This window comes from Lactuca sativa, chromosome 7 (genome assembly GCF_002870075.4).
Source record: "Lactuca sativa cultivar Salinas chromosome 7, Lsat_Salinas_v11, whole genome shotgun sequence".
Lineage (NCBI taxonomy): Eukaryota > Viridiplantae > Streptophyta > Magnoliopsida > Asterales > Asteraceae > Lactuca > Lactuca sativa.
This window is the reverse complement of record NC_056629.2, coordinates 60,884,852-60,900,212: the sequence shown is the minus strand read 5'-3', so window position 1 is coordinate 60,900,212 and position 15,361 is coordinate 60,884,852. Positions and strand designations below refer to the sequence as shown.

Genomic DNA, 15,361 nt, shown 5'->3' with positions numbered 1-15,361 from the left:
GACTAGCCCAGATTTGCGGGCGTTACAAATAGCATCTGATCTCTTCCTTTTCCTTACCTCTAGTTTTGTTGGATTTTCATATTTAGAACATGTAACCTTGTTATGTCCTGCTTGTTTGCATACACTACACATAATCTTTTTCAAAACCTTTGACACAGTATGTCTAGCACCCCTTTCACTTGAATCTTTTCTTCTATTAACTTTAGGTCTACCTGGCATTTTTCTTTTCAATGGTGGAAAAGGTGGAATGAATTCAGTAGGTGGCCACATGTTGCTACCATTCATCCCACGCATAGGATACTTGTAGGTGGTCTTATAAATTGCTCCATAGTACATTGGATCCACATAATTACCAACATCACTGTTAAGGTATGAGATTGTTGCAACTGAATGCACACATCTATACCCATTTAGTTGACACAATCTACATGAACAAGTTCTCCTATCCACATCCACAACGTAAGACTATGCCAAATTCCTTGTTTCAAACTGGTTTAAACCAGTAGGTAAAACCTGCCAATACCTGATGCAATGGTATAAAAATTAGGGTGTATAGTGGAAAAACTAAATAAAGTATTAATAGAAAAGAAAAAAAAACCTTTGAGCTCTTTTCAACAGATTCAATAGGATTGTAATGGTTGGGCATGGTTTCAAATCAGGCCATGAACAACCTTTGATGGTGAGATTGAATTGCCTCTCCATAACATACAACCTAATTTCTTCTAACATTGTGATTATTGGTTTTTCCTTGCATCTCTAATGACATTGTTGAAGCTTTCAGATAATCCATTTTCAACTGCATCACACATCCTCCCCTCTCTAAAGAAAGCTCTACTCCATGACTTTAGGTTCTTTTCCATAAGGTAGTCAAATGCTGCAGGATTTAGTACTTGTATTTCCTTCATTGCTGCATTGAATAAAGGTTCAGTTGATGCTTTGCAAGCTTTCCAAAACATCCTCTCATAATGCACACCACTGAACCTTTTCCTAAAGTTGGCAATAATATGCCTTGCACACTGTCTGTGTTCAGCATTAGGCATTACTTCCTTCACAACCTCCAATAGCCCCTATACAATTTAAATTCATATGGTAAGAAATGGAATTTTATTAACAAGAAATATGAAGTATAATAAGTGATATACCTTATGTTGATCTGACATCAGGGTGATACCACTACCATCATCAACTTGTAGATCATCTTGAAGATTCTCCAAAAACCATTTCCAATTTTCTTTATTTTCCACACACACAACTGCCCATGCTATTGGGAAAATATGGTTGTTAGCATCTCTTCCTACGACACATATCAATTCTCCACTACATAATCCCTTTAAGAAACAACCATCCAGGTTTATTACTCTTCTACAACTTCCTTTCCAACCTTGTTTCAGCCCCTCAAAGCATATGTAAAACTTACTAAAATATGTCTTCCCATCAGGCATACTGTTGACATCCAATTTGACAGTTGATCCTGGATTGGATCTTCTTATCTCTTCACCATATGACCAAAGCTTGGCATAATGCTCAACTAGTGTACCTTCAATAAGTTCAATTGCATATTTCTTTGCTCTTCTACACTGTCCCATACTCACATCAATTCCAAATTTTTGTTTTACTTCTTCCTTTAGTAGCCTAACACTCATTTTTTGTTTTTGTAAAAATTTAGATGTGAAATGGCTACCAATCCATACAAGCTTACGATTGACCCTATTTTAAAATTTCTAGCACAATTATGGTCATCTATAAGAGACTTAATCTGAAATGAATTTTCCTCACTCATCCATGAAGCCCACAATCTAAACTTGCATTGCCCTGAACAACATTTAACTAAAAGCCTCCTACTATCATTTTTTGTAGCACAATTGATATCCTTTAGCAATATCATAATTACACAACATATGTTTTAATTGTTTAGGATTTTCAAATCTCATTCCTAACACAGGTTTTTGTTTTTTCCAATGAACATTTTCATTAAAAGTTGTTGCCTCCTCATGAATTGGGTCGTGTTCATCCATCTGATCAAATGGATCTTCATGAGATGGATCCTCTTGAGGTGGAGTGTCTGGAGTTGGTTGCTCCTTGGGGCAGAGCTTGTTCAAAAATACATCATTCAAGGTCTTGTTCATGGGGATGCAATCTCCATCTTCAATGTTGTCGCCAAATCACCTTGCACTTGTACTTCATCTAGGTCAATGCCTCAGTCTGTCTCAACATGCAACTCTTCTACTACTTCACCTACACCAGAAAACTTGTCCTCGGGGGTGCATACTTCAGCCATCTCATCAACAATCCATTGATGAACATGAACACCAACATGATCCATGTACACAGAAATTACACAACCAGAATCATACCCTACTTCGATAAACTCCTGGTAGTCTTTCTCAGTTGCTATTATCCTCGGTCCTTTAGGGAACTCGATATCGGGCATGCAAAAGTACACATCAACACATGTCTTGTTTGCGAATCTATGAATGAACACTAGAAATTTGTTTTTGTCCATTCCAACAAAATCCACATCCTCAAAACTTTGCTCCACTCCATCTGAGTAACTGATCACTGGATACCTCGTAAACAAACCAGCAAAATGAAGATCTATCTTCATGTAGATGGCCATAGAAAAAAACCAGGTTTGATTTTTGGATTAACAGTAGAAGAAAAAGAAGATATTGGTAGATGAAACCGATTAAAGACGAAAATTACTTGGAGAGGAAGGGTTGGTGTCATTTATCGATACACTAACACGTGGCATATGATTTAGTTTAATGACTTGGCTTTTTTTTAATGACATGTCCAAGAAATAATGCTGATTGGGATTGGGGTCACCGGGTGACCCCTTCACTTTATAAAAAATGGCCAAATTAGCCGGTTAAATGTTAGTTTATGCCCTTCTAAAGCCAAAAAATAAAATAAGGGACCTTTTAACCCAAAACTTGTAAGTTAGTGGGGCTACAGTGACATTTTCCCTTGTTGAATTGCAAATTAGGTTTATAGCTGTTAAACCCTAAAGGCCATTTTTTCGATTTCTAGGGTTTGGATCAAAGGGTTTTCGAAAACCCTAGCCTCCAAAGAACCCTAATCGAAATTAGGGTTAGGGTTTTGAAAACCCTAGCCTCCTCCCTTGTAAAATTCGAAATATGCTAGATGTTTTAGGGTTTCTTGTTTTGGATAATTATTACTTGATTAGATTAATTGGATAATTATCCTTACCCTAATTTTCGAAATTTAGAGGGATAAGGATTATGATTAAATTAATAGTTTAATTTAATTAGATAATCCTTACAAGATTTAATAAATTAATTAAAAATTAGTTAATAGATAAATATTAAATCTAATTAATTGGTTTATTTAAATTTAAAATTTAATAGTTTAAATTTCGAAATTTCTATAAACCCTTGGAGTTTTAAAATGCTTTAAAACACACCTTATATATATATATATATATATATATATATATATATATATATATATATATATATATATATTATAATTAAAAGTTTAATATTATATATGTATAAGAATATGGTCAGTCAAATCGCTAGTATGCCTCATTCACAAAGCTAGTTTATAAGGGGGGTATAAGGAAACTGCCTATAAAATGGTAGTTGAATGGGTGTCCACTCTCACCCACCGCTTCCTTGATTAGTGGAGGGTCGTTAGCAGAGCGGATTTGATATGACAACTACTTCTCATTAAAAGTATAATGTTATTAAAGAAAGTACTAGAACATTATTTTTCAAAATCCCAACTCTAGTTACTTTAGGAAAAATGTGAAAAGTATGCTAATCCATGAAATTGCACATTATGCTTTATTGGTCGTTAGTGGAGCGTGTGTGGTTAACCAGCACACTAAAAGGCACTAATAAAGAGTAGTAATGGGTATCTTATAATTATCATTTTGATGGAGCGTGTGTGGTTTACCGGCACATCAATAGTTAATGATAAAGACAATAAGGTTACCAAGCACATTTGCATGGTTATTCACATCTAGTTTGTGATCCTCGGTATCCCAGTCACAAATAGTAGAGCATAATCCGAGATTAAAACATGCCATTAAATAGTTTTAATGTGTCTCAAAAGAATTAGGAATTTCATTTTGTTTATTTTGTCTAATGGTGGAATTGGTGAATCGTCATTCACCTACCTTTATGAGATTTGAACTTGGATCTCGGCATCCCATTTCTAAGTTGTAAATCGTCATAGTTGGGTCCTAACCTTGATATTATATCTTTGGGTTATTGTATTGAGGTGTCTTGAAATCTAAACTAAAACTATCCTTCTTTTCAGATGTCTGCTCCTGGAAACACTTCTGCTTCTTCATCCTCCAGCCATAACTTCGCTTTACTCAACATTTGCTCCAAAGTCGTTATGGATGGCTCTAACTATAACGATTGGATGCGTAACATCAAGATGGCACTCAGATTCGAGGACAAAGAGTATGTCCTTGAAAAGGAGCTCAAAGAACTTGATGAGTCCAAAGCCACTCCCGAAGAGTATGTTGCCTACAAGAAGCACTATGATGATGCTACCAAAGTGGCATGCATCATGGTCGCAACCATGTCCCCAGAACTATAGAGGTACTACGAGGACCACTGGCCTTTTGAGATGAACAAGGACCTTATGGAAAAGTACCATAAGCGAGCTCGTCAAGAAAATTTTGAAGTAGTCAAGTCACTCATGGCATGCAAGATGAAAGAGGGGGAGTCGGTTGTATCTCATGTGCAAAGAATGCAACGCTACATAGAGCATTTGGTCAAGCTCAACATTCATTTTGATGAGGAATTGGCCATTGACATGGTCTTGAACTCGTTGCCTGATTGTTATGGTCAGTTTATCTTAACTTTCCATCTGAACAACACTGAGCAGACATTGGCCCAATTGCACAACTTGTTGCAGACTGCTGAAGCAGGGATGAAGGGTAAAAGTATAGCCTCCACTCCTACAAGTGCTCCTGTTCTAGCTATTGGACAGGGAAAGGGGAAAAAGAGGAAAGGTCCTCCTAAGCAAAACTGGAAGGCAAAGGTCCAAGTAGGGTCATCTAGCAATGGCCCGAAAGCTAAGCCCAATGCTTCCATTCCCCATGTCTCTGATCCAAAGGAAGCTATTTGCTTTTATTGCAATAAAAAAGGGCATTGGAAGAGAACTTGCCCACAATATCTGCAGGATATCAAAGATGGCAAAGTGAAGCCATCTTCACCAGGTATTTACACTATTTCTTCTAATAACACATTATCTCCTCGTTCATGAGTCCTTGATACATGATGTGGTTTTCACATCTGTTCTGATTTGCAGGGGCTAAGGGAAAGTGAGGAGATAGGGCGAGGAAGGATAAACTTGATCATGGGAAACAATAAGTCGTCACCAGTAACCAAGATCGGAGTTTATCGACTTTTGCTTAGTAATGATGTTAGATTAGATTTATTGAATTGTTGTTATTCGTCCGAGATGACGAGAAACATTATTTCATTTCATGCATTGTTCAGACAAGGTTTTAAATATTCTTTTAATGATTTGAATGGTTCAATTTCTGTTTATAAGAATGGTGTTTTTGTGTTTGAAACTTTACCTTGTGATGGTGTGTATGAAACAGTGACTTGTGTTGATAGCTTAGGAAATAGTGTACTTAATATTGACTTGTCTAATAGTGTAGACAAGTCATGCTTGTGACATTGTCGTCTTGGACACATTAACAAGAAACACATAGCCCAACCCCAAAAGGATGGAGTGTTGGAATCATTTGAACTAAAATCAAATGATATGTGTGAATCTTGTCTTATAGGAAAGATGACAAAATCACCATTCACAGGATCTTGTGAAAGAGGTGAAGGTCTGTTGGATCTCATACACACAGATGTGTGTGGGCCCTTCAGATCAACCACAAGGGATGCTAATCGATTCTATGTGACTTTCACTAACGATTATAGCAGATATGGTTATATCTACTTGATCAAACATAAGTCAGAAACCTTTCAAAGTTCAAAGAGTTTAAGCATGAGGTCGAAAATCAATTGGGCAGAAAGATAAAGATACTTAGATCCGATAGAGGCGGGGAGTATCTTAGTATCAAGTTCAACGACTATCTGAAAGAATGTGGGATAGTCTCACAATTGACTCCTCCTAGGACACCACAGTTAAATGGTGTAGCTGAGAGGCGTAATCGAACCTATTTAGACATGGTTCGTTCTATGATGAGTCGTGCCTCACTTCCTATTCACTTCTGGGGGTATGCCTTAAAGACAGCCGCCCACATCCTCAATCTTGTCCCTACAAAGAAGGTTGCCAAAACACCTCACGAAATGTGGACATGGAAAGTTCCATCGTTAGCACATATTAACGTCTGTGGTTGTGAAGCTTTCGTAAGACGAGAGACTCACGACAAGCTAGCTGCAAGAAGTGAGAAATGTGTTTTCATTGGTTACCCAAAGCAGTCTTTTGGATATTTGTTCTACAGACCTAGTGAAAACGTGGTGTTTGTAGCTCGAAGAGTAGTCTTTCTAGAAAGAGAGCTCATATTCAAAGAGGACAGTGGGAGTACCATTGACCTTGATGAGATTCAAGAGTCAACCAATGAAGGAACCTTAGATGACACTAGCACTCAACCAGAGGAAACAGTTCCTGCTGAACCAATTGATAAATCATTACCTCTTCGAAGATCCACTAGGGTGAGTGTGCCACCTGAGTTGTATGGTTTTCATATTACTTCAGACGGTGACACATTCGTCGGTGATAGGACACTTGTGAATTTAGATGAACCATTCTCTTATAAGGAAGCAATGGCAGGCCCAGAGGCTTCCAAGTGGAAGAGGCAATGGACAACGAGATTAAGTCCATGTATGACAACCAAGTTTGGAATTTGGTTGATAGTGCACCAGGTCGTAAGACATTTGGGTGCAAATGGATCTTCAAGAAGAAGACAGACATGGATGGGAATGTGCATACATTCAAGGCTCGACTAGTTGCAAAAGGTTTCACTCAAACCCCAGGGGTTGACTATGATGAAACCTTTTGCAAGTAGCTAAGATTAAATCTATTAGGATATTGCTCGTCATAGCTGCCTTTCATGACTATGAAATTTGGTAGATGGATGTCAAGACTGCCTTCCTTAACGGGAAGTTGGCTGAGGATGTTTACATGAGTCAGCCAGAGGGTTTTGTTGATGCAAAGTTTCCCAATAGAGTGTGCAAGCTTGAGAAATCCATTTATGGATTAAAACAAGCATCTCGCAGCTGGAATCTTTGCTTCCATGAGAAAGTCAAAGAGTTTGGTTTCTCTAAAAGTGAAGATGAGTTTTGTGTGTATATCAAGGCTAGTGGGAGTATAGTAACTTTTCTGGTGTTATATGTCGATGACATATTACTCATTGGTAACGACGTTCCAACCTTGAATGAAGTTAAGTCTTGGCTTGGAAAGTGTTTTGACATGAAAGACCTTGGAGAAGCCGCCTATATTATTGGGATTAGAATATTGAGAGATAGAAAGAAGAGACTAATTGGACTTAGTCAGAGTACATACTTGGATAAGGTACTAAAGAGGTTTAGTATGGAAAATTCCAAGAAGGGAGAGCTACCTATCCAGAGCAATACCAAATTGAGTAAGACTCAATGCCCGAGTTAGGACTGTTCATTATTTGGATAAAACCGAATTGTCCAAGTGGACAAATTGGATTGGACTATTTGGTTCGGATATTCGGATTTTTGGATTGGTTTTCAACAAAACCGAATTACTATTTTGAATTTCGGATTGGTTTTGGTTTATAAATTATGAACCGAATAATCCAAAAAAACCGAATAACAATTTATTATTTATTTATCTAATAAAAAAACATTAATATGCATTTTCTCTTAAACGTTCCTTAACTATTAAATATTAAACTATAATATACATTCTTAGTAGTTTATGAATTTTAAATCACAACTAAATATTTTTGTCTTCTTCTATAAAAATTGGATAATACTATAATTATATGTCATTTTAAAATATTTTAGTTTTTGAAAACCGAATTATAAAAACTGATCAAACCGAATTGTAATTGGATCGGATCGGATCGGATTTGAGTTTAGTTTGGATTATTCGGATCCATATTTTGAAAACCGAAATCAATTTGGATTTACTTATTTGGATTGGATCGAACCGATCCATCCAAACGAACACATATAGCCCGAGTACAGATGAGGAAATAGATGACATGAGTCGTGTACCTTATGCTTCCGCTGTCGGATCGATCATGTACGCTATGACATGTACTCGCCCTGATGTGGCATTTGCTTTGAGCATGGTCAGTCTTTATGAGGGAAACCCAAGTAGAGCTCATTGGATAGCGGTTAAGAATATACTCAAGTATTTGCGAAGGACAAAGGCCTGGGTCCTTGTGCTTGGTGGCAATGATACTTTGAGAGTAGATGGTTACAGTGATGCTACCTTTCAAACGGATAGAGATAACTTTCGTTCTCAATCTAGCTGGGTATTTCTACTAAATGGAGGAGCAGTTACTTGCAAAAATTCCAAGTAAGATATGGTGGCTGATTCTACTTGTGAATCAGAGTACATAGCAGCGAGTGAAGCGTCTAAAGAAGCAGCTTGGTTGAGGAACTTCATCGGGGATCTCAGAGTTGTTCCAACCATCCAGGAGCCTATGGAACTATTCTGCGATAATGAAGGAGCGGTTGCCTTGACAAAGGAACCGAGAGATCATGGTAAAACCAGACATATCGACAGAAAGTACCATTTCATCAGACATAGAGTAGAAGAAGGCCATCTTATAGTGAAGAGGGTGTCATCTGAAGATAACCCAGCATATCCCCTCACAAAGGGTCTGAGTAGGGCTAAGCATATTCAGCATGCTCGGAGCATATGACTGAAAGATGATATTAGTTTTAGTAGTTAGATTAGTTTTGTCCTGAAACTTGTAACAAAGTAAATGTAATTGACTTTTGGTGATTAAATAATAAAGTATTATTTATGAGTTTACTACCTTTTGTCAATTGTTTATTATTGTGTTTCATATTTTGCATGTTTTACCTCCCGAATAATATGATTGTTCAAACTCCACAGTCGCTCGTACTTTTGGAAGTAAGTAGTGAATTAAGACTGTCATGAATTGGATTGCAGATTGTCTAAGGATAGACATGGCAATAGAATTGCTGCAATGTTCATGAGTACTCAGAGAGTGAGATTTGAGTATTAGATAAACCCACGCTCAGAGTATTACTTCATGGAATTCATCACGAGTAATACTGAGACGATAATATCTATGATCTTGAAACAGAGATATATGAGATGTAATTTGCAAGTCGGCTATACATTGGTGATACGAAAATGCATCAGTAACTCAAGGATTCTGGACAAAGAGGTTGATTACATTCCATGTCTTTTGTCTAGGGATATCTAGCAGAACAAAGGATTATATGATCACTTGTCTCAGGACACGTAACTGACTGGGTCAGAGTTCGGCAGCAGCTTTTTGGAAGCTACAATTTGCTGGTCAAATTTAGAAGACATACTAGCAATTATAGTTACAGACTTATCCAAGTGGGAGACTGTTGGATTAGGTATCTAAGCCCATAACTATAATTGGTATGTACTTGAATTGATAGCAACACAGTCCTTTTGGGTTGCCCTCAAACCTAGCAACCGGACAAGGAAATTATGAAATGAGAGATATTAATTTATTATAAGATTAATAAATTAATATAAATGAATTTATTAATATGTTAAAAGATTAATATATTAATAAGAAATCATTATATTTAATTAATTGGTAGCCAGAAATTAATTAGAATTAATTTTGGGGTTAAAAGAAATTAATTATAAAGTGCAGGGACTAGTTTGTAGTTAACTGATAGTTGAATGGAAGGATCTAGGACCCCCTTGAAAGGAGGTGGACGAAAACCCTAGGGGAAACCCTAGAGAATTCGTCCAAGGGGTCCAAGATAAGGCCCTTGGGTTTTGCTTAAGCCTTAAGCAAAGGATAACTAGGGTTTCCCCTAAACCATATATCCTTCAACTATTTAAGGAGCCTCCTGGTTCACATTTGAGGACACTGATTTCTTTGGAAGAAACCCTGGGTGAAATTGCATACTCCCTCCCCTCTCTCTTCTACTTTCCCTCTTGCTAGTTTGGGCGTGATTCCATTAGAGGCATTACACTTGTGGTGCTAAGCTTCCAAGAAGATCAAGATCAAGATCAAGATCAAGGGAATTATCAATTGTTTGTTGTATGTAACTCCCAACCCTAGTTTATTATTTTCGAAAATAGCCTCCTCCTCTAGGGTTCTTGTTTTGCAATTCAAAGTTGTATGTTCAATAGTTAAAACATAGATCCAAAGTAGGTTGCATGTGAACTTAGGAATAGTTTTCTAGTTTATTTGTTTTACCTAAATCCCATCAGATAATACTTTTACTGAATGTATGAATAATGCAGATAATTTTATCAAGAATTACAGTCATACAACCGTGATTGAACCTACTACAGAGGTTGATGAAATTGAAACGAGAAAAAGGGATGCAAATAGAAACAATAACAGTGAAAAACAAATCAACGAAACTGTGAACAACTCTCCTGATGATTCAGATGTGTCCTGTTATGAGCCCAGCACGAGTTTACCAACGGAAACTCCTCGATAAAGTACTCGGTTTAGAACAAAATCAAAGCACCTGGATGGTTTTATCACCTACTTACCTCCTTTAATTGATCCCTTGGTTACTATTTCCAACTAAGATGCAACTAGACCATGTCCCATATCTCAATATGTCACGTATAACAAGTTTTCTAAGCCCCATCATGCCTTTCTTGCAGCTATTACCTCTGCTACTAAACCGAGAACCTTCTTGCAAGCGTCTAAAGACCCAAATTGGCAAGAGGCGATGAAAAAGGAAATTGCAGCCTTAGAATCCAATGGTACTTGGATTCTTACTACTCTACCTCCAGGAAAAAAAGCAATTGAATCGAAATGGGTTTATAAGATCAAGTTCAAGCCGAATGGAGAAGTTGAAAGGTATAAAGTCTGCCTTGTTGCAAAAGGGTACACACAAATCAAAGGGGTTGATTTTCACAAAATGTTTGCACCGGTTGCAAAACTTGTTATTGTTCGTTGTGCTGTTGTTGTTACTAAAAAACATTGGGAGGTACATCAAATTGATGTAAATAATGATTTCTTACATGGGGACTTGGAGGAAGAAGTGTACATGAAAGTCCCTCAAGGGTTTCTCAAATCAAAAGAAGACAGTGTCTGCAAACTTTAAAAATCGATTTATGGGTTGAAGCAAGCTTCCATAAATTGGTACCAGAAGTTTAATAAATCTTTCATTGATGCTCACTTTCACCAATCGAAAGTCGATCATTCTATGTTCATTTACAAGACTAAAACGACACATGTTGTTGCTCTCGTTTACGTTGATGATGTGCTTATTATGGGAAACGACACTTACAAAATCAGAGAGGTTAAAGATGTTCTCCATAAACAATTTAGTATCAAGGATTTGGGCCCACTCAAATACTTTTGGGTATTGAGGTAGCTAGATCATCCAAAGGGTTTGTTATAAGTCAAAGGAAATACACTCTTGACATTCTTGAAGACTGTCATATCCAAGGGTGTCGTCCCAGTGCTTTCCCCATGGAACAAAATCTCAAACTAGAAAGAAAAGATGCTAGTCCTGAGGCAGATGCTTCAAAATATCGTTGCCTTGTTGGTAGACTTCTATACCTCATTGTGACTCGCCCTGATATTTCCTTTAGTGTTAATTAGTTAAGTCAGTTCTTGAGTAAACCAACACAATTTCATATCGATGCTGCCTTTAGAGTTCTTCGTTATTTAAAGACTACCCCAGATCATGGTTTATTTTTGCCGGCTGAAGGCAATTTAGACTTGATAGCTTTTTGTGATGCAAGTTGGTTGAGTTGTCAATCAACAAGACGTTCTTGTACATGCTACTTCATTACCATTGGTGGTTCACCTGTTTCCTGGAGGACGAAAAAGCAGAGTGTTGTTGCTAGATCTTCAGCAGAAGCTGAATACCGAGCTATGCAAGTACAGTATGTGAAGTGTTATGGTTGAGGCGGTTACTTTGTGATCTTGGTGCTTCCCAGAAGGGAGCTACTCTGTTAATGTGTGACAATGAAGTCGCTTGTCATATTGCAGCTAATCATGTCTATCATGAACGCACAAAGCATGTAGAGATGTATTGTTACTTTGTTCGTAAGCGAGTATCCAGTGGAGAAATACAAACTTTAGCTATTTAGTTTGAGCATCAGCCTGCAAACATTTTTACCAAAGCTCTTGGTGCAGATCGTTTCCAATATCTTCGAGGCAAGTTGGGTGTTCGTGTCCTTCACAGTCCAACTTGGGAGGTAGTGTTGACGTCATTATCTTTGCTCTATTAATTATCTTGTTTTATTAGCTGTCATATTTATCCTTTCCTAGTTTATCTAGGTTCTCTTTTTGTTGAGTGTAAATTCTTTTGGGATGTTTGCTTTCGTGAAATGAATAAGAAAACACATATTACAATTTTGGGACAATGACTTAAAAGGGTAATATATTATTCGATTTGTACACATTTGGTCATTGAATTTTTTTCGTCCACATTTACCCCTTCAACTTGTTAAACTGTACACATTTAGTCCTTATGACCGGTTACTCCAGGTTAGCCGGGAAAAATGACTTCATAGGGTAATATATTTCTCATTTTGTACACATTTAGTCCTTAATATTTTTGTACATATTTAGTCCTTCATATTTTTTTGTTTCAAAATAAATCATTTTTGTTTTTGTACACATTCAATACTTATGAATGTATTCTGTGAGTTTTTCTCATGACATCTTACGTGAGACAATCATTGATGAAGTGTGTGGGGCTGTTGATGTTTATATGTAATGTCTCATTTTCACAAAAAAAAAATTCATTTTTAAATAAGGCAAAACTCCCTTATTATAAATCCATTATTAAAAAAAAAAACGTTTATTCCAAAATACATTTATCGAAAATCAGAGTAATATAAGTAACGCAGAATCCTCAATATTGTTGATGAGTGTGTAGAATCATGCATTCTCCTTCTCACGACCAGCGATAGTACTTGAAAACATAAACAACTAGGTAAGCACACAGTTTAGTGAGTTTCCTTCAAAATACTCGATACAACAAATGTATTATCATGCATAACGGACTCACACTCATCAGATTGGAATACCTTGGCCCAATCAGTCATCAGACTGGAACGCCAACATGCAACATGTCAAATCAATCATCAGACTGGACTACCCAGGGTTTGTTGACATGCCGCCTTTACCCACTCGCTCTTCTCGAGTCCCCGTGCCTATAGCTTATAGTTGGTGTGCACCAGGTATGTTGGCCTACAACATATAGCAAGACCACCTCAACCTATCCCACCACCATATGACTATCCTACATAAGATGTCGTGAGAAAAACCTACAAAAATCATTCATAAGTACTGAATGAATACAAAAATAAAAATGACTTATTTTGCAAAAAAAAAAATTATATTAAGGACTAAATGTGTACAAAAATATTAAAGACTAAATATGTACAAAGTGAAAAATATATTACCCTATTAAATTATTTTTACCGGCTAACCTGGAGTAGCCGGTCATAAGGACTAAATGTGTACAGTTTAACAAGTTGAAGGGGTAAATGTGGACGGAAAAAAAATTCAGTGACTAAATGTGTAAAAATCGAAAAATATATTACCTTTTTAAGTCATTATCCCTACAATTTTCTATCAAATTTGTCAAATAAACAATATAAAAATTAAATCATTTTAAAACTAATTTATTAAAAAACATAAATAAAAATATCTCATAAAAATATCACGTTTCTATGAACAAACCATGTGAACCTACAAATTCTCACCAAATAAAAAACCTGTGTTTACCTAAGAGTTGAGGACTATACGTATTATATTCCAAATTCTTCACTATTAAATCAGTAAATCACCAAAAAAATATGATTATATCACAAGACGTTAAACAAAACAAAAGATATTTTCATTGTAAATACTACTAATATCTAATCCGTGGGCAACAAGGATTCATATTTATTCTCTTTTTTTCTTATTGCCGTGGGGAAAAAGAATTCAAAACGGACAAAAACAAAAGAACCTTCCAGACCCGTCATTCCGATCCACAAACTGCCCGAATCGCATTCGGGCAGGAACTTTCCAGACTCTCCACCCCTATAAACACCCCGTCTCCCACATCAACCATCGTAGCCATACAAATCATTTCTCACAAAACAATTACCATTTACCAGTCTTTCGATCAATTCATTTTCCGAGAACAACATGCCGACGAGAACAACCGGAGCTATGTCACAAGACTGGGAGCCGGTGGTGCTCCACAAATCCAGACCCAAAGCGCAAGTCCTCCGTGATCCCAAGGCAGTGAACCAGGCCCTCCGCGCCGGCGCTCAGGTCCAAACGGTGAAGAAATTCGACGGCGGAACCAACAAAAAGGCACCGGCGACCGCGGTTTATGCTAGAAAGCTCGATGAGGCAGCTGAGCCAGCAGCGCTTGATAGGGTGGCACCGGAGGTGAGACAAGTGATTCAGAAGGCGAGGATCGATAAGAAACTGAGCCAGGCGGATCTTGCGAAACAGATCAACGAGAGGCCTCAAGTTGTTCAGGAGTACGAGAATGGGAAAGCAGTTCCGAATCAGGCTGTGTTGGCGAAGATGGAGAGGGTACTTGGCGTTAAACTTCGGGGAAAAATTCACAAGTAATTTCTTTCCCCTAAATGATGAAAAAAAAACCTAGTAGATCGTATATCGTATGCTGTAAATTTGGTGTTTGTTAAGGTTTGATGGAGAATTATGGTGATCTTTATCGTTCATATGAGATTGCTTATCGAAATCGTTCCGTGTTGTAAAAATGAATGTGATATCTGAGATCTGGCAGTAATTTCCGTCCATAAGCTAATGACTGATTTTATAAGGCAGAAACAAAAGAAAAGGAGAAAGATGTTTTACAAAAATGTTAGTCAAGGGTTAAATAATCGCCCAAAAACTGATCATAAGAATGCTTGCTTGATATCAGTATTTGCTTGATTCTATGAGTAATTCCATTCATAAAGACCAGTCAATTAATGCCGGAGCTTCAATTAAGTCACGATTCATTCCTAAAAACTTCGGAAATAATGTGCGAGATCCCTACAAATCGAAAAACTGATGTTTATTACCTAATTAACGAATAAAATGTCTGTTTTGAAGTATAATCGGAGTATTTCTTCCCAATAATTGAAATAATTCGTCTTGTGTAATATTTCTTTGGCCTCGGGCAAATCCTCCCAATTTTGCCTGCTCTCCGGCGGTTCTCCGGCGGTAAGGCCATCTCCGGTGAACGTTCTAGCAACT

At 37.1% G+C, this 15,361-nt stretch overlaps 1 protein-coding gene across 1 annotated transcript; it reads left to right on the top strand.

Moving 5' to 3' along the window:
* The first annotated feature begins 14,211 nt into the window (after positions 1 to 14,211).
* LOC111883888 (multiprotein-bridging factor 1c) lies at positions 14,212 to 14,909 on the top strand. Its single transcript, XM_023880219.3, has one exon. It carries the CDS (start codon positions 14,294 to 14,296, stop codon positions 14,729 to 14,731), a length of 438 nt encoding a protein of 145 aa, XP_023735987.1. The 5' UTR covers positions 14,212 to 14,293; the 3' UTR covers positions 14,732 to 14,909.
* The last annotated feature ends 452 nt before the right edge of the window (positions 14,910 to 15,361 follow it).